The sequence below is a fragment of the Perognathus longimembris genome, chromosome 9, assembly GCF_023159225.1.
Source record: "Perognathus longimembris pacificus isolate PPM17 chromosome 9, ASM2315922v1, whole genome shotgun sequence".
Taxonomy (NCBI): Eukaryota; Metazoa; Chordata; class Mammalia; order Rodentia; family Heteromyidae; genus Perognathus; species Perognathus longimembris.
In genome coordinates, this window is record NC_063169.1 from 53,666,569 (window position 1) to 53,691,320 (window position 24,752).

Below are 24,752 nucleotides of genomic sequence, written 5' to 3' on the forward strand. Positions count from 1 at the left end.
AGTAATTTCACAGGGGCCTACAACTAAAATCCGCTGGCTATACATTGTACTTTCTATTGACTTGGAAATTATTATAAACTAACTAAGTGTTTATCACTTCTAATTTCATTGGGGGAAAGAGACTTAGCTCAGTTTATAAAGCCTGACTTTACCAAATAGTTCAGGTTGATTATAAGAGCTAGGAGCTAGAATAGCTACTTTCATACTACCCATTGTTCAAAATATTGATAATAAATTTTTGTACTTTACTTAAGATTACATATATCATATATGTGTATAACATATAATATACATTGTCTATATTTAATGTGTCTATACACATACACATATACATACACACACACACATATATATATACACATTTTTTGATCATTTGTTTGGTATTAATCTCTGGGGCTTGAATGCAGGGCCTGGGTGCTGTCTTTGAGCTTCTTTGCTCAAAGCTAGCACTCTACCATTGAGCCACAGCTCTTACTTTGGGCTTTTTAGGTGGTTAACTGGAGTAAGTCTCATGGATTTTCTTGCCTGGGCTGGCGTCAAACCACAAACCTCAGATCTCAGCATCCTGAATAGCTAGAATTATAGGGGTGAGCACTGGAGCCCAGCTCTTATAAACATATTTTTTAAATGCTCCAAATTCTAATCAGGCTGTCCGCTTTTGTATATTCTGTTTCTAAATTCTCATCTAGCATTACCTACTGGAGCCCATCTCTTATAAACATATTTTTTAAATGCTCCAAATTCTAATCAGGCTGTCCACTTTTGTATATTCTGTTTCTAAATTCTCATCTAGCATTGCCTAACAAGATCTACTAGAGACAGATGATTCGAATATATGACAGCTGAGCTCAATAAGAAAAGTTGCCCAAGGCAAAGTTAACAAAAGAACTGCACAAATCCAAAATACCACTGAAAGCATTGACACAAGTCACATCATGAAGCAGGGAAACATATGCTACAACTCACCATAACATCTAAGCTTTAAAGGTATACTGAACTGGGTACAGTGGCTCATACCTGTAATCCTAACTACTTGGAAGCTGGAGATCAAATTAGCCTAGGCAAAATGTTAACACAACTCTGTCTCAACCAATAAAAGCCACAGAGCTAGGCTCTGGTGACTCATGCTTGTAATCCTAGCTAGTCAGAGAGCTGAGATCTGAAGGTCCTAGTTCAAAGCCAGCCCAGAAGAGACTCATCGCCAATCAATTACCCCAAAAAGCTGGAAGTAGAGCTGTAGTTCAAATGACAGAGCACCAGTTTTGAGTGCAAAAGGTATGAGACAGAGCTCAGGCCCTGAGTTCAAGCCCCAGTACTGGCATTAAAAAAAACACAACAAAATCTACCATGTGGCCCTCCTACACTTAAGAAGTGAGGTATGTAGACAACATTTTCAAGCCTATACCTCTAGTAGGTCTCTCAGTTTTCATGTGAACACATGAACCCTTCCCCCAAGCTAGTCAATGTCTATGGTTCCACTATTCATGGACAGCACATAATTCAGAAACTTGCCAAGGTGCCATGATTTTGAATTCACTGCTACTCATAGCTAGCAAAAGCTCAGTTTCCAGAAGATGCATTCATAGAGGATAGAGGATAGAAACCAATCCTTTTATTTATTCCTCAATCTATGCCTCTATTAAAGACCTGGACAGTAAAACAGATCGTCGTTGAGTATGTCCTGCTGTTAAACAGCAACTGTTTTCTAGACACCCTGCCTGGAGAGTTTGTGGAATATATATTTGAATGTGCAATCCACCCATCTCTCTCCTTCCCTCTTTCCCCCACTCCCCTGCTTCCTTTCTACTCCCCTTCTCTCCCCCCAAGGTCTTCCTGTCCTGGCTGGTTTTGAACTTGGGCTCAAGCCAACCTCCCACAAGAATTTAACACAGGGCTGGGAATATGGCCTAGTGGTAAAGTGCTCGTCTCGTATACATGAAGCCCTGGGTTCGATTCCTCAGCACCACATATATAGAAAAAGCCAGAAGTGGCGCTGTGGCTCAAGTGGTAGAGTGCTAGCCTTGAGCAAAAAGAAGCCAGGGACAGTGCTCAGGCCCTGAGTTCAAGCCCCAGGACTGGCAACAAAAACAAAACAAAACAAAAAAAAGTGTAACACAATGTCCACTCTCAATCTGCGATGGTTTTTATTAGTTCTATTGAGGATTGAACTCAAGGCCTTGTGTTTGCTAGGCAGGCATTCTCTCACTTGAGTCATACCTCAAGTCCTATTATCTGTGGGTTATTTTCAGGGTGGTCTCACTTTATGAGTAGGTCCTCCCACTTGAGCTTCCCTATGTTATTAGGGATGATAGACACAAGCCATTGCACCCAGTCATTGTGTCCCCAATAGCTGGGATAACAAAGGTGTAACACCAGGCCTAGCCATTGGTTGAGACAGAGTCTGACAAACTTCTTTTGTGCCTGGACTGGCCTCAAGCTGTGATCTCTACCTCCAAAGCAGCTAGGATTACAGGTTTGAGCCACTAAGCCTGGCTACAATGTTTTAATATTCATTTCTACACTGCATAGATAATCGTCCGGATATAAGACAATAATACCTTCAGCATTTATACTATACCCAGAGAAACACACATGAGCCTTTCCAGGCAGAAATAATCCCTTCCCTTACATGAAGCCACCTGTTAAGTTGAATGTTGGACATTCATGTGGAGCCAGTTAATTGAATTATGCTTGAAATGAGGATCTAGCCTGATCAACCTGTGTTTTGGGGGACACTGAGAACCTCTATTGGCATTTGCTTTAGGAAGTATGAATCTGCCAGGTGCTGGTGGCTCACACTTGTATGCTAGCTACTCAGGAGGCTGAGATCTGAGGATCATGGTTTGAAGTCAGCCTGGACAGAAAAGGCCGTGAGACTCTTTTCCAATTAACCACCTATAAACTGGAAGTGGAGCTATGCCTTGAGTGAAAAGGCTCAGGGACTGAGTTCAAGCCCCACCACTACCAACAACAGAAAGCATGAATCTTGTTCCCACGAAGTGGGCTGCTGTGTCTATTGTCTGGATGTTGCTGAGGTCATCGTTTGAACATTACACAGAAATCACCTTTCGTGTTAGTACTGGGAGTAATTGAACTTCTGAGTAACTGCCTTTTTTCTTTTCAGAGAAGCCAGTGGGGCATCTTGGCATGGCTTCCCACTGCAAACAACAGTGTGAACAGCTTGGACACGCGGTGATTCCCTCTCAGGATGCACTTTATTCCTTGCACGGTTTCATCTTCCCACTTGGATTTATCTTTTTCCTTCCTCAAATGCTTCTCATGTACATTAACACTTTTAGAACCAGGTACAAAATCATATATATTAAAAAAAAAAACCCAACATTAAAGATTCTGATTCTTTGTTCAGAGTGCTTCTTTTTATTTGGTGGAATAAAAATGGGAATAAAAGATGTTGTGATATTTAAGTAATGATTTATAATTTATGATTATATATTTGAAACTGTAATCCTGGGTTTTGTTTTGTTCTTTTGTGCCAGTCCTGGTGTTTGAACTCAGGGCCTTGACTTGCCAGGAGGCATTCTAGGACGTGAGTCATCTCACTTTCCCCACTAGTCATTTTGCTTCCTTAATTTTGTTTTTATGCTCTTCCCTGGACATAATATTCCTACTTCTTCCTCTTCAAGTGTCTGGGATGACAAGAGGGTACTACCACACCCCAGCTTTTGGTTTTTCATTTGGTTGTTGTCGTTGCTTTTTGTTTTCTAGGAGGAGAAATCACCATGTATTATAATAATATCATGTTTTGGGGTGTGTTTTTTTTAAGGTTACTGATGATAAACTTTAGAACACGTTACCCCAAAATATGACTGTGAGAGACCATGCTATACCATCTAGATTTGCCTCTTTGGCATGATGATTCCATTGAACTATTTTAAGAAACAAGAGGCACTGGAGAAGCTCTGAAAATAGAGAAAGTTCACCTTCCGTGAGAGAAACTGGAACCTGTCAAGGAAAGCTTCCTCTTGTAAGGATGACTCCTCTGTGTCAGGAAGAAATAAAAGAATGGCTAAGATCTTTGTAAATTCTTAGCAACAGAGGAAGGCCTTAAATCCTGACCTCACATCTATTTATTTATTATTCTTTCCTGACTATTTCTCCATACCTTTTTCTTTGTTTTAGCAAGTATTTAAGCCACCCTTTAAAGTTTACTCTTAAGAGTCACTCAATTTTTCTGAGAAACTCCTCTGTATATGAGGTACATCATGTATTAATAAGCCATTTGTCTTTACTTGTAATATGTCTCTTGCTATAGGTGGTCTATCCAACTAAAAACCAAGGAAGAACAGAGAGAAAGTGTTTTTTTTTTCTTTCCATTCACTGTACTGCAAAACTAACAAGCAACTAGAAATGCAGAGGTTAAAAAAAAAACCTTTGTATTTTCTCAAGGGCATAATTTCAAAGCTTTCTGATGACAGCTATTGGCTATGAACCTGTGTAAAACATTCAGCATATTTCAACAAAGCTTAATAATTAATGAACATCCTATATCATTAATTTATAATAAATCCAAGCTATCACAGAGTTTTCAAATGTACTGCTTAAGATTCTACCAAGTGCTAATTAGCTGAAGGAGAAAGCCTTTAAATTCCTTGAATTAAATTTGTCATCCTACACTTTCTGAAAAATCCAGGGAATATTCAGTAAGTATGTTTAAGGATTCTAGAAGTTAGGCTATTTAATTACCTTCCACAATTTGTGAAGAGCTTTTCTTGTTATTAGAATTGTATTGGAATAACGAAACTACCTCCTATCAGCCAACAAAAGAAAAAAAGATTGTAATTACAATGAATTTAGATATCAGGATTTATCAGGACCAATCCTTTTAACAATGTTTATTAAAAGAAATTGGTATTTCTTTGCTGATATTTGTTGTTATGTTATTTGTGTGTATAGAGGTATGTCTTCTTGCAAAACTGTTGCTCTGCAATGTCTCATCTCCATATCTAAGTGTCAGCCTCTGCACTTTAATATGTTAGTATATTTGACACCTAAGTCTTGGTTACCCCCTGGATTTTCCCATCATACAGAGAGTCCTGAGACTCTTCCCAAATCACCAGTTTCAAGAAGTCCCATGAGAGTCTACCCAGCTCCAAGTCTAAACTACAACCACTCAGCCATTTCCTCCCAAGCAGATCCAACTATTATTTGATCCATTAAGCCCAGCCAGTAAATATTAATTTTGATTTAAATGATCACGAAAATGTGACGTCATCCACATAATCTAGTTACAACGCAAAAGACCTTTCTTTACTTTTCATCCAAATGACTGCGTTTAACTACTTGAAATATCAAATTTGCCCCTAGGCAAGATATCTGGAATCAGCTATCTTTGGTTTGCACAGTCCTTCAAACACTAAAGGCTTGGTCCTCAGGGTGTGGGGAGGGGGGTGGAGGGGATTGTGAGATATGGCAGAACCTTTAAGAGGTAGAGCCTAGTGGGAGATGCCTGGCTGTGGAGATCAGGCTGTGCCTAAAACTGGAATTACAAAGAAATCTGTGCTCACCAGATTGTAATAGGAGAGTGTAAAACTGCTTTTGTTGAAAAGCACCGATTCTTTACTTAGGCCCACAAGTTAACTATAAGCAGGAGAAAAGCTTGGTACATTAGCCTTCCTTTTATATTTATCTTTGCTTTGGAATCTGGGATTTATGGATACATGTCTATAAGGAGGAATATGGAAGGGAATAGGATTTGCTTTGTAGTGGATCCAGTTTGGTCCAGTCCCATCCTGTTTCCTGTTTCATGGTAGCAGGCATAGGGAGAGATGCCTGAGAAGCTGGCTTGGCAGAAATCTTGTCTGAAACAACACTGCTGTCAGAAATGAGAAAGTATTAGACTGGTGACAATTACGATCAGACTACCCATAGAAACAGGAACAGCCAGGCCATTCTAATGCGGTCCCACAGAGAAATCAAGAACAAGGTATTGGAGACTGCAGTTCTAGGCTGCCCTTGTTAAGCAACCTCAAGGGACTAGGCAGACTTTTCCCATTCTCTCAGGCTTTATGGAAGGCAGAACCTAAGGGATTGGGACATCTGTCAGACAGGAGAATATCTAAGCAGCAAAGCATTCGGGCAGTTGTGTGGCTAATTTCTCTTTCTCTTTCTCTCTTTCTGTCTGTCTGCCTGTCTGTCTCTCTGAGGTACTGTGGTTTGATGTCCCAATCTAGTGCTTACAATGTCTGCTTAAGCTACATCTCCAGCCTTCATTTGATTTATTTTTCAGTTAGAGTCTTCCACTTTCGTCTGGGCTGGCTTTGAATGGCAGTCTTCCTACCTCTCCTCTCCTTCCTGTGTAGCTGAGATAAAGGTATTATGGCGACATGCCCAGACTGTTTGATCTATTTGTTTTCTTGTAGTACTAGGAGTCTGAACTTAGGGACTTGTTGATACCACCAAGCCATGCATCTAGCCCTTCGTTAACTTTTTTGGCTGGCTTCCCATCATAAGTCTCCCATTTCTGCCTCCTGCCTGGCTGGGATTACAGGCTGCACCACCGACGTGTGTGTGTGTGTGTGTGTGTGTGTGTGTGTGTGTGTGTGTGTGTGTGTGTTTAGTGCTCTTCCACTTGCACCGATGTGTGTGTGTGTGTTTAGTGCTCTTCCACTTGCACCGATGTGTGTGTGTGTGTGTGTGTGTGTGTGTGTGTGTGTGTGTGTGTGTGTTTAGTGCTCTTCCACTTGAGCCACAGCTTTACTTCTGGTTTTTTTTTTGGTGAGTATTCCTGCCCCAGCTGGTTTGGAATGGTGATTCTCAGATCTTAGCCTTGTGTGGCTATTTTTAACTAATACAGTGGGATGCAAGAACAAACCTTTAAGGAGGGAACTTACATAATTGTAATAAGGAGAGGCAAAGCAAAATGATTTTGAAACCTCTTACTCTGACCACATAATAGGTAGAAAAGCCAGTTGGAGAAAGAATACTAAGGATATTGCCAAGCTAGAGAGACTTACAGAGCAGAAGGGTAGCAAGTGCTATTTATCAAGAAAATGGAAAGGCTTGCAGATAAGACATTCCAGTCACACCCTCAGAATATAAAGAAGGCCCAGAGAGTAAAGGAAAGATTTGCTGCCCAGAGCTGCCTAGGGCCATGTTCCTGGGATTCAACCTTCCCAATGTAGCCAGTCTGGCCTAGAATTAGTCTGTCCATCACCCCAGAGGATGAAAGCTGTACATCTTGGTGGATCCATAGGATATATCCTGCAGGCATGGGGAATCCAAGACCTGTGGGGACACGGCTTCTTCCATACGGACTTCAAAGGATATTACAGATGGCCTGGGGCCCAGGTAGAAACTTGTCACGGCTGAACCACTGCAGAGAGCCCTCACTATAGCACACAAATACAACCTTTATTTGACAATGACATATTACAGACACAGTGGTCTCTCAGTATTTATAGGGAATTGGTTCTAGAACCCTATAGAATGCCTACATTTGGGGAGGCTGAAGTCCCTGATAACCTGCACAATCAATACTTTAAGTCATCTCTAAGTGAATTACAATACTTAAAACAACATAATGCCATGCAAATGGTAATGTTTTACTCTTTAGGGGAAAATGACAATGTCTATACATATTCAATAAGGATATAACATAAAGACAACATCTTTGTTGATCCTTAGATGTGGAGCCCACAATTAAGAAGGTCCTATTGTCTATGAAATGATGCTTGGTCACTAATTATCAGAGAAATACAAACTAAAACTACAGTGAAACTTTACCTGTTGGAATGCCTTTAACAACAACAAAATAACAAATGTTGGCAAAGACAAGGAGAAACTGGAGCCCTTATACACTGTTGGTAAGAATGTAAATGCCATTGCAAATGCCACTGGTGCAGTGATTATGAAAAATAGTTATAGATTTCCTCAAAAATTAAAAAAAAACCTCAAGTAGTAGAAAAGAACTATAAGCCAGAATTACTACTTCTAGGTGTTTGTCCAAAAGAAGTGAAATCATCCAGGTAATGGTGGCTCACACCTGAAATCCCAGCTACTCAGGAGGCTGAGATTTGAGGATCAAGGTTCAAAGTCAGACTAGGCAGGAAAGCTTTTGAGATTCTTATCTCCAATAAACTACCAAAAAGCCTGAAGTAGGGCTGTGGCTCAAGTGGTAGAGTGCCAGCCTTGAGCAGAAAAACCTAAGGGACAGTGCCCACACCTGGAGTTAAAACCCCAGTATTGGAACAAAACAAACAAAAACCCTAAGTGGTTATTAAAACACATTGTCTAAATACACCTAATTGAAAGAACCTTCAAAGAAAAAGAAGCTCAAGGATAGTGCCTACGCTCTGAGTTCAAGACCTAGAATAGCTCAGGAGAAAAAAGCAAAAAAACAAAAACAAAAACAAAAAACCCCAAAAAACCCCAAAGAACTGAAATCAAGCCAACATAGAGAATATCTGCAATCCTCTATTTCCTGCTAAAGTATTACTTCCAACAGCCAAGATGTCAACACCATGAATGAGTGGTGGTTGAAGAAGGAGAATTCTGTCATATGTAGCAATGTGGCTAACTGTGGGTTACAGTGTACTACGAGAAAGCGATGAGTCACAGAAGCACAAACGCCTGATTCCACTTCCATGAGATATATATCAACTGACGAATTCATAAAAAGCAGAGTAGAATGGTGATTGCCAAGGCGGAGTAGGAGGTTGAAGAGCTGCTATTCACAGGTATCAAACTTCAATTGTGCACCATGAACAGGTTCGACACAGCTCTGTTGTGCTGTGCCTGGAGTTAGCAATGCTGCACTGTAAACTTAAAAACTGAGAGGGCTGGCCTGATGGTAAATAAAAAAAAAAAATAATAAGACAGGCTGAGGATGCAGCTTAGTGGTAAAGAGCATGCCCTGAATGTGTGAGGCCCTAAGCTTTATTTCCAGCATTGGATGGAATTATAACATTGTTAAATAACCTCAAATACAGGGGGGAAAAAAGACTATATATTAAATACTAGTAACTGCAAAAACTCAAAAGCAATAATGGTCAGTGGGAACATTCTGTCTGTGGATCATTCATTACCTACCAGAAAAAAAAAAAAGTATTTAAAAGACAGCATCATGCACAACTGCTCATAATATAATCCTTAGTAAAAATGATTAGATTGCAATCATGTACACGGATCCTGAAAGGGAATACATGAGAAAATCATTAAGCCTGCCTTCGGGTAGAGAAACTATGGGTGACGTTTTTATCAAAGATTTTGTACTGCCACTGAGGCAGGAAGACGTACAGCACCCACGGTCATCAGGGCTACCTCAACTGTCCACTTATTTACCTTGGCCTTGGGGAAGCTCCAAGAGCCTTTCAAAAGACTACCAAAAGGTGCTGATAGAGGGGCTGGGGATATAGCCTAGTGGCAAGAGTGCCTGCCTCGGATACACGAGGCCCTAGGTTCGATTCCCCAGCACCACATATACAGAAAACGGCCAGAAGCGGCGCTGTGGCTCAAGAGGCAGAGTGCTAGCCTTGAGCGGGAAGAAGCCAGGGACAGTGCTCAGGCCCTGAGTCCAAGGCCCAGGACTGGCCAAAAAAAAAAAAAAAAAAAAAAGGTGCTGATAGAAGTTGCGGATAACATTCCTTCAGCCAGCCAAACTGGTGCCACATCCTGATAACCAGATTATTTCCAGCAAAGCAGAACCCTCACCCAGTGCACGTTTGTGGGGTTGGAGATGATGACATCTTAGCCCCATGATACCAGGATCTCAGTTCACAACTGCACAGTTTCTATGAAGAACATGCACACATTCATCCTAGCAAGTCCTGAAATAATGTGGGCATGTGCAAACACCCATCCGTTACATAAGCCTCATCTGCTAATCAATACGTCCATTGGAATCAAAGGAATGTCCTAACTCCACGCAATCACCTACCCATTTTTCCTGACCTCGTCCCCCCACCCCCACCCCCAGTAAGGACACCCTTGGAGTAGCAGGGCTTTTGATCAGACTATTCTTGTACTGTCGCTCTCAATAAATCAAGGATCTAAAACCAAGATTCAAATAAGCGACTTGCATACCTGAGACTTTGACCCAGGAAAACACACACACACGATCCCAACATTATCCTTGTCTTTTGAAATTGGCTAATCTACCCAATCCCACACCTAAAACTAGATTATGCATCATAAAAAGCAAAAAGATGCAAGGCTGTTCTGCTAGGGCTCTGTGTTTTGTTTGTGGTTTTGAGACAGAATCTTCCAGTGTAGTCTAGAACTTGTTTTGTAGACCAGGCTGGCCTTGAACTGAAAGTATTCCTACCTCTACTTCCTCAGTGCTGGGATTACAGTTATGAATAATGACACCCAGCTACTCTGCTGGCTTAACACTTGAAAAGACTGTCATTTCTTCCAGGAAAGAAAGGTCTTATGCAGTGCTCCAATCTCTCAACATAAGCCAACTTAAAATTTGCTGGGTTGTGACCTGTGGAACCTGGGTGGGTGAGGCACCACTGTCAGGGGTCATTTTGGCTCATCCAGTACTATGAGGTAGCTGTGAAACTACCGTCTGAGTAACGTCATGTCATGACAAACACCATAGTATGACAAAATCCAAGATCTACCTCAGTATTAAAAGCATAAAAACTCTTGTAAACCTGACCACAACTAATTTAATAGTGCGTGAAGAACACAGACCTTCTATAGATATGAGTACATACCATTTCTCTTACACACTTATTAGGATGCATACAACAGATTGTGTTCTGGATTTTAACCAACTCAGGTATTAGTTACAGTTAGGAAATTTATATGGAATGCTTAAAACATTACATAGAATTGATATCATTAAGAACTACTTTAGCCCAGGGGCCTGGCTTAATACTCATTTGTCTACTTTTAAATACTTAATAGCCAGGAGCCAGTGGTTCACACCTGTAATCCTAAGTACTCAGCAGGCTGAGATCTAAGGATTGAGGTTTGAAGCTATCCTGGGCAGAAAAGTCAGTGCTACCCTCACCTCCAATTAACCACAAAAAGCAGAGGTGGAGCTGTGGCTCAAGTAGAGCACTAGCCTGAGCACAAAAGCAAAAGCTCAGGAACAGCACCCAGGTTCTGAGTTCAAGCCCCAGGACCAGCAAAACAAAACAAAACAACTTAAGAACAATGTGTAAAAGTTTATGAACCTACAAAAAGAAAACCCCAAATTCAAGTCTGATAACTAAGAATGCTTTCACAGGTAAATAAAATATATGTATGTGAACACTTTCTTTAGTTCCTAGTGATGTCACCTAATTTACATCCAACTGAAATTCCTGAAAGATACATTAGCTTTATTTATTTGTTTTGTTTTTGTGCTAGTGCTGGAGCTTAAATTCTGGGCCTTGCACTGTTCCCTGGCTTTTGGGCTCGTTTAAGGCTTTCCCACTTGAACCACCGCCCCACCCCCCCACTTCAGTCAGCTTTATTTTTATCTTGACCATGACTGAATCATCATACCTCAATGTTCACGTTTGTTTACTGTGATTATCAGAAAAATAAACTACAAAATTCAAATGCTCAAAAAGAGAAATCTTTTCTTTTTGGTACTGGGTATCTAACTCAGAACCTCCAACATGCTAAGCATATGCCCTCAGCCCTAGGAAGTCTTAAAAATGTTACATAAAAACGTTAATCTTTGACTTTGTAAGTGTTGTTACAGAAAAACAAGAAACCTTTGCATTGTTTAACTTCTTGGCCATTCATCACATGTTACTTGCTCTTTAGGTCATATCATTTTATTCTGTCTGTGATAAGATATTAAAAACATTTTATGAAGCTGGGTGTGGTGATTCACACCTGTAATCCCAGCACTTGGGAGGTTGAGGTCAGAAAAGAATCGAGAATTTGAGTGTAAAATAGGCTGTAGACATAGCAAGACTTTGCAATAAACAACAAAAACACCCCGGCTCATGTAATGTAGGAAAGGTTTCTGGCATTATTTTTTTAAGTAGTATAGGCCTTGAAGGAAAGTAATTTCTAACTAAGAATGATGCTTGCTATCTTTAAGGATTGCTATGGATATTTTGAAGTATGCCATAGATCAAGTCATTTAATTAGAAACATGGACCTTATTTAAAGTTTTAATTATCCTCTCATTACTATTAGAGGAGTTTTGGACTTTAGTGAACAAGTTAAAATATTTTGAACAAATTCCCTACCTTGGTCTTGAAAAGTATAGACGTTCCTATACATGTTACATAGCCAAAAATTAGTTGCTCAAGCATGTTTGTTTGTTTGTTTTTTTTTTTGAAATTTTCTGTGTGTGTGTGTACTACTAGGGCTTGAATTCAGGGCTTTATACTGCCCTTCAGCTTTTTCCACTCAAGACTGGCACTCTACCAATTGAGTCACACTGCCAACTCGGGCTTCTTGCTAGTTAATGGAGATAAAAATCTTTGTCTACCCAGGCTGGCTTTCAACCATGAACCGTAGATCTCAGCCTCCTGAATAGCTAGGATTACAGGAATGAGTTACCAGTGCCTGGCCCATGTCTGTACTCGTATGTACTAAAAATCACCCTTCCCTCAGTACTAGGGCTTGAACTCAAGTCTTGTGTTCCTGCTCAGTTTACTCAGCCTTTTTGGTCACAGCTAGTGTTCTACCACTCCAGCCTGGCCTTTTGTTCCTTAAGTGGAAATGGGAGTCTGCAGGACTTTGCTGCCTTGGCTGACTGCAAGAACCTTGATCCTCCAGATCTCAGCTAGCCACTGGTGCCCAGCTTAAAAGAAAAATTCTTAACCAAAGCTTTGAAAGCCCATTTGGTTTGTAGGTCAATTAAAATTTATTTACTCATGTTGAAGTTCTGGTAAGAAGAACTAATTACAGTGTCAAAATACTATACAAATTCTTGTAGTTGAGGACTAAATTTTCAGAGAATTCAGAGAGTATTCAGAGAACAAAACACTCTGAGAAACCACTGATGGCTTTTACCACCTTATTTGCATCTTAGAAAGAAAGTGTTAAATCTCAAAATTTAGGCACCTTTAAGTTTGATCTGTGGCTACCTTTTTATCCCATTTGATTCCAGTCTCCAGCTCCCTTTTAAAAAAAACTCTTATTTCTGCAACATATATGCAGCTTTTTATATTTAAGCTTCCACAGCTCTGGCTGGAATGGAAGGTTTCTGGGTAACTCCCATTACTTTTTTCTTCTATCTATCTATCTATCTATCTATCTATCTATCTATCTATCTATCTATCTATCTATCTATCTATTGCCAGTCCTGGGGCTTGAGACTCAGGGCCTGAACACTATTCCTGGCTTCTTTTTGCTCAAGGCTAGCACTCTACCTCTTGAGCCACAGTGCCATTTCCAGCTTTTTCTGTTTATGTGGTACTGAGGAATCAAACCCAGACCTTCATGCATGGTAGGCAAATACTCTACCACTAAGCCACATTCCCAGTCCTGGTAATACCCATTTCTTAGAAAGCAAAATTTAACTTCTGTTCTTGACTCACCCTTGTCTGTTCCTGCTCACCACGGATACTCTATGTTTTGCTATGGAATAGTTAAATTACACAATCCAATACTATATCGTGACGTTGTCTTTCTATACTACCTAAATTTAACTGCTTTTCCCGAAGCAAGTTTTTGGTTTTCTCTTCTCTTTGGTACACTGTTCATCATTTATCACCACAAGATATGAAGATTCCTGCTGACTTTTTATTCTTCTAAAACTTGAAATGAACCAGTAGTGTTTTGCCAGCTACTGAAAAAGAAAAATTAGCCAGTCTCATTGCAGTGAGACTTTGGGGGTGGGAAGAAGTGCTGAGGATTGAACTAAGGAACACACAAGCACTCTCCTACTGAGCTACCTCCCCAGTCAGAAACCATAGGTTTCATATAAAACTGAGTCTGTTTTTTAAAAATCATTTTTAGGTTTTTATTAAAAAAAAGTTTAAGTGTGGCCTGTTGTACTTCTCTGTCCTTATGAAGATTAGAGATTGATTCATTAATTGGATGAGTGGTTCAGATGCAGACTGGCAGTACTATTCTAGGTATCCAGGAGACAGCAGTAAATGAAGCTGACAGAATTCCCTGTCCTAGTGCTTCCATTCCAGTGTGGACACACAGAGCCACTGGGTGGACAGAGGACAGCTGTCTTTCAGAAAGGAAAAAATGATGTCTCTATAAAATAGACTCCTTAAGGGCAGGAAGAATTTGAAAGTCAGCTAACTGAAAAAAATCTTAGGAGACTTGAATACATACACACACACACACACACACACACACACACACACACACACACACACACCCCACCCCCCCTAAAAATGTGATGTGAGAGTATCTCACTCTATAACAATACTGACAGAGAATATGACCTTTCTGAGATCAAAAAATTAGTAAATGATGGATCTAACAGACTCAGATCAAGCCCCAAAGGTTTTGAAGTCTAAACCTCAACCCTCTGATCTCAGCTTCCTGAGTAGCTCACAGGTGTGAGCGAATGACACCTGGCTCCCAAAGGTGTTACTAATATGCTGCTTTGACTCTATTCTTTGACAGCCGCAAAACTTTTCTTAACCACTTAATCACACCAATTATCTGTCTCTTAGTAGTTGCTGCACAATGGCTACAGAAAATTCTTGCAGATGTTTTGTAATAAAAAGCAACCTATAAAATAAAAGACATGTATATTTTAAAAGTAATTTAGTGAATATTACATCTATATTCTCATAGCTTAAGCTTTATGAAAATTGTGTACTAAAAAACTTGTAGCTAAGAAAATGAAGTGATAAAAACAACCCTAGATCACAGTGAGAAGATTCCAGTGCTTGCAGTTTTCTCGGTAAGGTTTGCCTGTGATTCATTGGTTACATGGCAGGGAAATGAAAGCATTTTTGATGAGGAAAGACACGTGGGAAATGTACTCAATGTTTCTCATAAAAAGCTAAAATAAAGCCAAGCAAGAGAAATTTGAGTGCCTCTTAATATGCACAAATTGATATGTGTAAATAGAAAAGCACATCTAGACAGAAATATTAAGAAATCACCAATAAATGATGTTCAAGTTTTCTTTAGACAGCAGCACATAATTGTATATGTATAGTTTGCTCTATACAGACCTCACAGTTTAAGGAAACCTTAGGAGTTGTAAATTTCCATTTTGATTCTGCCACCACAGAAAAAAAATAGGAACATGGAAAACGGAGATTGGTCATCTTTGCTTTTAATTTTCACAAAAGCTATTACATGGCCACAAAAGCTAATAAATAAATCCCTAACTTAAAGATTCTTTAAAATTTCTGCTCCTTTTTTGTAAGAATATTAAAAGCTAAAAGGTTTATTTTTAAACAAGAAGATGAAAAGATTTCCTACTCTGTACTTACACCTGTCGTGTTAATTTGTTGAAATAGGCTTAACAATCACATGGGTCCAAGAAATCCTTGTTAAAGGTTTTCATTTTGAGCCAGAGAACTTACAGTCCATCTTAGCTTCTCCCATCCATAAACCCTTCTTTCTTGAATCCGCTGCAACATTTCTGCATGCCTCTCTCTTCTTGCTTTGAGTCACTCAGTCAGGAAAGACCCAGGGATCTGAGAAGCCCAGTTAATCAGACTATGATTATCTCACAGCTGAGGTACACTTGGGAGGAAAGCAAAAGGGCAATGAGACCTACAACTCTGCAGTCACCGTGTTTAAACAGTAACCCTGCTCACTGAACCAAAGTAAAAGCTGAGAATGGCTCTGTTCAATAGAGCCAGTGAAGCTCAAAGGGGTGTAGGCAACAGAGGGGAGGCCTCCCTGGTGAAGAAATGCATGTGAAATACCCTAATCTCAGGGATTCAGGCCAAGCCCCAAGAAGGATGTGCATGAAACACCCTAAAAATAAATTGCTTCCCCAAAGCAACTAAGCAGCATTACTCTCTCTCCAGACTCTTCTGCCTTTTGGTTGTCTGATTCATTAACAATGACAGTATAAAGCCCTCAAGGTGGTGGCTGATTCTGTTTCCCTACCAGAGGAGGGATCTGCAACAGGAAAAGGCAGCCACTGAGAATCAGTCAGGCAGAGACCTCTGTTCTTTCCCCCTGTGGCTGAAGACAGACAGGGTTACCGAGGCCACAGGAAGTGAAGTTCACATGCTTTGTTCAGAAGCCCAGGACAGACTTGCCTTTGCTACTTTGGACAATTCTGTAGGTCTTCTAACAGGGGAGAAAGAACCAAAGAATATAAACGCTGAAGCCTTAGAAATGACTTCTGCATTCATTACATACAAAGTCTCAGAAATTACCTGTTTTAAGTCAATGATAAACTTCACTGTGACCTTTGAATTCAATATTTATGCCACATTTTTGCCCTAGGTTTATCTTTAAAAGGGCTTTTCTAGCACAGGAGCCAGAAAATGTTGATTAAAGCCAATTAATGAGTTTGAATAAGCTATGGGCCCAATTTGAAAAATAATTGTTTTTGAAAAAAGAAGATAAAAATCTTTCAAGTCTCTATGATTAACATGAATGACCCAGTAGAGATTAAATGGGCAATTGGGATTTGTAAGACTGATAAGGCTCACTGGATAAGGCTTAAATATTCACTAGATTCCACAACACATATTATTTATTTAATTTTAGTTTGTGATAGAACTGAAGATTAAATTCAGAACCTCAAGTGTTCTTAGAACATGTGTCGAAGCCATGTATCTACTCCTTTTGTTTTTAGTTTGCTTTTCATATAGTTGTGCTTGTGAGATGTTCCTACCTCCTCCTCTCATGTAGCTGAAATTACAAGCATGAGCCACAACCCTAGGCTTGTTTTTGTTGAGTCTCACTGTTTTGCCCAAGCTGATAGTGAACCAAGATCTGCCTATCTCCACCTCCCATGGTAGCTATTAGGATCACAAGTATGCACCAATGCACCCAGCAGCAAGCACCTCTTACCTCTTTAAAGCTTTTGAAAGTCCAGATTACTCAGCAGGAAACAATGGAGTGCTACTTTCAGTCTAGCATATCCTGTCACGCCAAGGACCTGCCATCCCAGCTGCTACTGTCATCATTCCCCTTGCTCACTGATATCGACCAAAGTAGCCTGTGCAGATACAGGTCACCTCTCTAGTGTGGGGCTTCTCAACCTTGGCCCTGCTGACCTTTTAGACTGGGTATAATTCTTTGTTGTGGATGGCTGCTCAAACTCATTGATTTTTTTTGTGTGTCAAGTATTATTCTATGGACTTTTGCACATGCACTCGATCTAAACTCAAGATAACCCTGTTCTTATGCCAATTCCTACAGAAGAGATGACTCAGACACAGGTGGAAAAACAGGTTGAAGCTAGTCCTATTGACCTATGTATCCACAGGTTTCTCATCTATAGGCAGGTTCTGCATCTCAGACTCAGCCAACCCCCTGATCAGAAATACTTGGGGAAAAAATTAAGTCTGTATTGAGCACTTACAGACATTTTTCCTTGCAATCACTCCCTAGGCAATACAGAAGGCATATAAATACAATATTTACACTGAATTGGGTATTATGAGAACTCTAGACATGCTGTAGAGGGTCAGGGGGGCTGTGAATAGGTTACTGCAAACAGATAATTTGTATAGGGACTTGAGTATCTGTGGATTTAGGTGTCCCCGGGGGTCCAGGATGACTTTAAGTGGTGGACCCTTAACCCTCCCTATGTTCTCTTATAGGATGTGCCCTCTAAGGAAGGAGGTACCTTCTCACTTCTGAGCACCCTGGGAGCTTTCAGGCCAGCGTGGCCTGCTGATGGGAAAGGACTGGTACCACGAGGAGAAAAGAAAGGGGAAATAGGCAAGGACATTGTGTGGAGACAGAGCATCACTCTTTCTGGGAAACAACAGATTCATAACTAAATGGTGGTGCATTCATCTAGGGGGAAAAAAACCCAACAGCTGAATGCTAACAAGAGACGAAAGAGAATGAAGGGTTTTATATATGACAAGTGGCTTCAAAAGATGGCTGTGCCCCAAGCAAGGAGCAGTGGATCAATTGTGAATCATTTTAAACTGTGTATTGCTCAGAAACTGCTTTGGAAGGAAGTACATACATCATTCTTATATTCTAAGTCTGTGGCTTATCACTCCATTACTTGTTCTACTTGTTAAGATACAGAAAAACCACATCAATGCCAGATATTGACAGATAAAGGTCAAACTGATAGCCTACAATTTAAGAGAATGGCAAACATCTTTCTGTTTTTAAATTCTTGTGTGTGTGTGTGTGTGTGTGTGTGTGTGTGTGTGTGTTGGTCCAGGGGCTTGAATTCAGGACCTGGGTGCTGTAACTGAGCTTTTGTGCTCCAGGCTAGCGCTTTACTACTTGAGCCACAGCTCTCCTTCTGGCTTTTTGGTGGTTAATTGGAGATAAGAGTCTCATGGACTTTCCTTCCTGGCCTGGCTTCAAATCATAATCACAGCCTCCAGTGCCATGCTGGCAATCATCTTCTAAATAGATTTTAAAAATACAAAAAAAACAAGATACTATGTTGAAAATTAACTATACAACTTGTGGGTGGGGACAGGAGGGAAAAACTGGGAGAGAGAAAAGAAAGGGGTGACACTGTCCATAAAGAAATGTATTCATTACCTGACTTATGTAACTGTAACTCCTCTGCAATCACTTTTATAGTAACAATAAAAATTAAGAATAAATAGGGAGGAAGATGGCGCCGCCACAGTAGGGAGGCACCCCGACTCGCTCCAACTGAATAGCGAGCTGGAAACTCCAGCACCCAACACCCCATCAAGAACCCAGCAAAACCAGCAGCCAGAGCAGTGGAGAAACGCAGGAAAAGAAAAAGGAGCAAAAAAGAAGAGCCGAAAACCTATATGGAGCTGGAGAAACTCCGGGGTACCCTCCCCCCACCAGCCAACCCTGGCCTGAACAGGGCCAGGCTGGGAAAGGGGACCCGGTGATCGGCAGACCAACTGCCGAAAACTCACACCAGGAGCACAGAGTCCAGACAGCAGGACTCCATGTACCCCAGGGAGAGTGCGGACCAAGACACACGGCAACGGCGGCTATGGGAAGTTCGGGTCCACATGGCCGGGAACGAACGTGAGCCGCTGGGGAACTGAGCGGCGCAGAAGGGGAGAGCCGGGGACACCACCACGACCTTTCGCCACAACACAGCACTCCATCCCTGAAGGACCAACGGCAGCGCGGGACACACACACAATCCAGGACCAGTGAGTCCCCCATTACTCCCTCCCCCAACGGGAGACCAGCTATCAGAGACCCAAACCCTACTAAGAAGCTAGATCTCCCTCCCTCCCCCTCCCAACCCCGAGGGAACAAAGAACCCCCAAATCAGGCGGGAAGCTCCCATCAGGCTCTGGGAAGACACAGGAATTAGTAAAGGAAGGGCGGAGCAGTGCCAAGGCCGCCAAGGAGCCTGAACTGGCCCCACTGGCCCCGCCCCCTTCCCAACAGGGGCCCGGCCGGCAGTGCAAGCCCCACCCGAGGCGCCTGGACCTCGCAGACCTTTACAACTAAAATCACAGGTGCTGGTGGGCAATACCAACACAGCAGGGACACCTGGGCCTGATCACGCGCCCCCCTCGCAGCTGAGGCGCAGTCTGAGGGCGCTAACTCGTGCCCCAACAGTTGATCCCACTGGGCCGCACACATACCGCCCCCCACAACGGACTCGCGGGAGGGCGCAAACACAACCCAACAACCCAGGGCTCGCTCTGGTAGGCGTATCCCGCTCAGGTGGACGGGGCCACAGCGGCAGCGCCCGCCCGTTGTAGTGGGCACACAGCGCACAGGTGGGCGGGGCCCCTGGCGACAGCACCCGCTCTGGTAGGCATGCCTGCACTGGAGGGCAGAGCTCTCCATCGGCCGGTGCCCACTCAGTTTGGCGCACTTTGCACAAGTGGGTGGGCCGCCCCTCAACAACACTGGCCCCGGAGCGGTCCACACAGGAAGGCGAACTGCCTCAGAGGTGAACTCCTCTGACCAAGATACAGAGTGATAAAAAGAACCAAAGAAGAGATAAGCCTCCATGCCACACTGAATCAGCGACCAGCAAATCCCCACCAGGGGCACGCTAGGGTCAGCACAGCACAGCGGCAGGACACTCTCCTGCAGAGAAAGACACAGAACCTACCAGCCCCCAAGTGCAGGGAGAGTGACCACCTCAGCAACAACCGAGAAGGTCACGCTCACCCATTGGGAAGCAAGGTTCAACAGCCAAACCCAAACCCAGAGCCAGGATGCCAGGACACAAGGCTCCCACTGATGGACCAGCAGGAACCAGCACAAAGCCAAACCAGGGAAGCCACCCACAGATCTCCAGATGCGCAAGTCACAAAGAAATATAACACAGTTCATCAAAGGGCAAGCCAACTCGCCAGCTCCAAAAAGCAGCATGACTGAAGAGGAAATGGAGAATAAAAAAGCAAATGAGGCCATGTTAACAGAAATGATGGAAGGCGTCAGAAACGAAATGAGAAAACAATTACAGGAGTTTAGAGTGGAAGTCTTGAAGGACATCCAGGAAGCCAAGAAAGAAATGGAAGCAAAAATGGATACAATGCAAACCTCAGTTAAAGAAGACCTGAACATCCTGAGAAGTGAAATGCATGAAAAAAATGGATTTAAAATACAACTCTTTAAAGGAAGAAATTTCCACGATCAGAGCTGATCTGACAACCATAAATAGCTCTCTGACATCCATAAACTCCGCAACTGAATCCACAGCACAAAGAACTGACCATATGGAATCCAGAATCTCTCTCTTGGACGATGAAGCAGCCGACAACAACCAGAAAATTACCACACTCCAAGAAACGGTGAAGCTTCAGGGCAGACTAATCCAGGAACTAGTGGACAAAGACAAGAGATATAATCTGCGCATAATTGGAATAGAAGAAGGAGCCGAATACCACAGCAGAGGGCTTCATCATATTTTCAAATAAAGTTATTGCAGAAAACTTCCCCAATCTCACAAGGGACCCCATCCAGGTAACCGAAGCCCTACAGGACACCTGGCAGGCCAGACCCCAGAAAAGCCACGCCAAGGCACATAATAAAGACTTCAGATCTCAAGAATAAAGAGCAAATTCTGAATGCAGCCAAAGCGATGAAAGAAATTTACTACAATAGGAAGAGGATCCGAATAACAGCAGACCTCTCCACACAAACCTACCATGCACGAAGAGCGTGGAAGAACACCATCCAAGTTCTACAGGCCAACAACTTGCAACCTAGGATAAAATATCCAGCGAAGTTGGAGTTCACATTCGAAGGGAAAATCAGATCTTTCCATAGCAAAGAGGATCTAAAGGAGTATGTGAATAAAAAACCAGCCCTACAGCAAATTCTAAGAGGGGAATCCCACCCAACAGAAATCGTACAGGACACACAGACAGAAACAGAAAGAAACTACAATAGCCAGAGCCCAACAGAAAGAGCAGCTCACTAAAGACAAGAAAAAGAAAAAGCGGAAAAAAACAGCCCAACAAGAAAATGGAGGGAGAAAAAACACTCTTATCCTTGATCTCTTTGAATATAAACGGTATAAACTCTCCGATATAGAGGAGCAGACTGGCAGAATGGATCCACAAACAAAAAAGTTGCCATCTGTTGTCTACAAGAGACCCACCTTACAGCAAGGGACAAAAACAGGCTCTGAATGAAAGGATGGAGCAAGATCTTCCAAGCAAACGCACCTACCAAAACGGCAGGTGTAGCCATCCTGATCTCAGACAAGCTGGGCTTTTCATTAAAATCAACTCAAAAAGACAAAGAAGGACACTACATTTTAATACAAGGAAAAATCCAGAATCAAGACATCACGGTGATAAATGTATACTCACCGAACAAAAGAGGCCCTACATATGTCAAGCAAATTCTCACAGAACTACAGAACAAGATAGACGTAAACACAATCATAGTGGGAGACTTTAATACCCCACTCTCTCCAAGAGACAGATCCAGCACCCAGAGGATCAGCAAGGGAGCTGAGGACCTAAGTAACACCATATCCCAAATGGATCTGACAGATCTACACAGAATCTTCCACCCTACAGAGACCCAATACACCTTCTTCTCAGCAGCACATGGATCATACTCCAAAATAGACCATGTCATAGCCCACACAAAGAATCTCAGCAAATACAAAAGTATTGATGTCATCCCATGTATTATATCTGACCACAGTGGATTAAAGGTAACCCTCAATAACAATAGTTACCACAGAGGCTATACACATTCTTGGAGGCTAAACCCCACACTGTTATCCAACACTTGCGAATTCATAAGCCACAATGACAATGAAAATACATCACAAAGAAACCTATGGGACACAGCTAAGGCAGTACTGAGGGGCAAGATCATTGCCCTCAGCACTCACATTAAAAGAATGGAAGCAGAGCAGGTGAATAACCTCACAATGAAACTAAAACAACTGGAGAAACAAGAAATGATCGAATTTAAAATGACTAGGAGAAGAGAGATCACAAAGATTAAAGAAGAGATAAATCTGATTGAAAATAGAAAGACCATTCAACAAATAAGACTAAAAGCTGGTTCTTTGAGAAAATAAATAAAATTGACAGACCCCTCGCAAGACTTACAAAAAAAAGAAGAGATTCATATACGTAAAACCAGGGACTCCACTGGAAAAATTACAACAAGTACACACAATATTCAAACAATCATAAGGAGCTATTTCCAGAACCTCTATTCAGTAAAAAACAGTAATTTTACCGAAATGGATCAATTCTTAGAGAAGTATAAACTGCCCAACTGAACCAAGAAGAAATAAATCAACTAAATAAACCAATAACTTACAGTGAGATACAGGAGGTAATCAAGAACCTCCCAACAAAGAAAAGCCTAGGCCCAGATGGATTCACCAACGAATTCTATAAAACCTTTAGTGAGGAGCTAATACCAATACTCCTCAAACTCTTCCGCGAAATAGAAACAGAGGGAGAAATCCCAAACTCATTCTATGAAGCTAATATCATACTCATTCCCAAACCAGGCAAAGACCCAACAAAAAAAGAGAACTACAGACCAATATCACTAATGAACACAGACACAAAGCTCCTCAATAAAATATTAGCTAACAGGATCCAGAAACTGATCAAGAAAATTATACATCATGACCAAGTAGGCTTCATCCCACAGTTACAAGGATGGTTCAACATCCATAAATCAATCAACGTAATTCACCACATAAACAGAACTAAAATCAAGAATCACATTGTTATCTCAGTCGATGCCCAAAAAGCCTTTGACAAAATACAACACCGAAACTTATTAAAAGCTCTGGAGAGAACAGGAATAGATGGAACATTCAATGCAATCCCTATCAAAATCCCAGTCACACTCTTCACTGAAATAGAGAAAGCAATCCATAAATTCATATGGAACAGCAAAAGACCTAGAATAGCCAAAGCAATTCTAGGCAAAAAAAGCAGTGCAGGAGGTATCACAGTAACAGACTTCAAGCTCTACTACAGGGCCATCATAACAAAAACAGCCTGGTATTGGTATAAAAACAGATCGGAACACCAATGGATTAGAATTGAAGATCCAGAAATAAAACTGCACACTTACAGCCAGCTGATATTCGACAAAGGAGCTAAAGACATACAATGGAATAAACATAGCCTCTTCAACTACTGGTGCTGGGAGATCTGGGCAGCCATATTCAGAAAACTCAAAGTAGACCCAAGCCTATCACCATGCTCCAAGATCAACTCAAAAAAATGGGTCAAGGACCTCAATATAAGGCCTGAATCCCTGAAACTACTGAAGGATAGAGTAGGAAAGACGCTAGAACTTATAGGCACAGGAAGGACCTTCCTGAATAGAGTCCCAGGGGCACAACAAATAGGGGAGAGACTCGACAAATGGGACTACTACAAATTAAAAAGTTTCTGCACAGCTAAGGACATAGCCACCAAAATAGAAAGATAGCCAACCATATGGGAAAGGATCTTTACCAGCACAGCAACAGACAAAGGCCTGATACCTGTCATCTACAGAGAACTCAAAAAACTAAGCCCCTCCAAGCCCAGTAAACCAATTAGTAAATGGGCAAAGAAGCCAAAGAGAGACTTCACAAGAGAAGAGATAAAAATGGCAAAGAAACCTATGAGGAAATGTTCAACATCCCTGGTAGTAAAGGAAATGCAAATAAAAACAACCCTGAGATACCACCTCACTCCAGTTAGAATGGCCTATACACTGAACTCAGGCAACAACAAATGCTGGAAGGGGTGCGGGGAAAGAGGAACCCTTCTCCATTGTTGGTGGGAGTGCAAATTAGTACAACCACTTTGGAAAACAGTATGGAGGTTTCTCAAAAAGCTCAATATAGATCTACCCTATGACCCAGCCATACCACTCCTAGGCATCTATCCTAAACAGCAAGTCCCAAGATATCAAAAAGACATTTCTACTTCCATGTTTATCGCGGCACAATTCACAATAGCCAAAATATGGAAACAACCCAGATGCCCCTCCACAGATGAATGGATCCAAAAAATATGGTACCTATACACAATGGAATACTACATAGCGATTAGGAATGGTGAAATATTTTTATTCGTAGGGAAATGGTCAGAACTTGAACAAATAATGTTGAGTGAGACAAGCCTAGAACACAGAAAACAAAGGGGCATGATCTCCCTCATATATGACTGTTAAGAAAGGGAGACGGAGAGACAGTAGAGACCAAGTCTGTGAAACCAAAAACTGCTTGTCAAATGGTATTTCCCACAGGATTGGGGCAGCGACCCAACAGTATGTACTAAAACCAAACAACTACTCAA

At 41.6% G+C, this 24,752-nt stretch overlaps 1 protein-coding gene across 3 annotated transcripts in view; it reads right to left on the reverse strand.

The window, feature by feature from the left end:
* The window catches only part of Map7 (microtubule associated protein 7), a 141,042-nt gene that overhangs the window by 64,042 nt on the left and 52,248 nt on the right, over positions 1-24,752 (reverse strand). Inside the window, exon 1 of one of the 3 annotated variants that reach the window (XM_048354160.1) lies at positions 15,423-16,830. The exons of the other annotated variants lie outside the window; for them this stretch is intronic. Coding sequence (XP_048210117.1) covers positions 15,423-15,444 — 22 coding nt within the window. The 5' untranslated portion in view covers positions 15,445-16,830. Of the gene's footprint in view, positions 1-15,422; positions 16,831-24,752 lie in introns of those variants that run through there. 3 annotated transcript variants of the gene reach the window in all.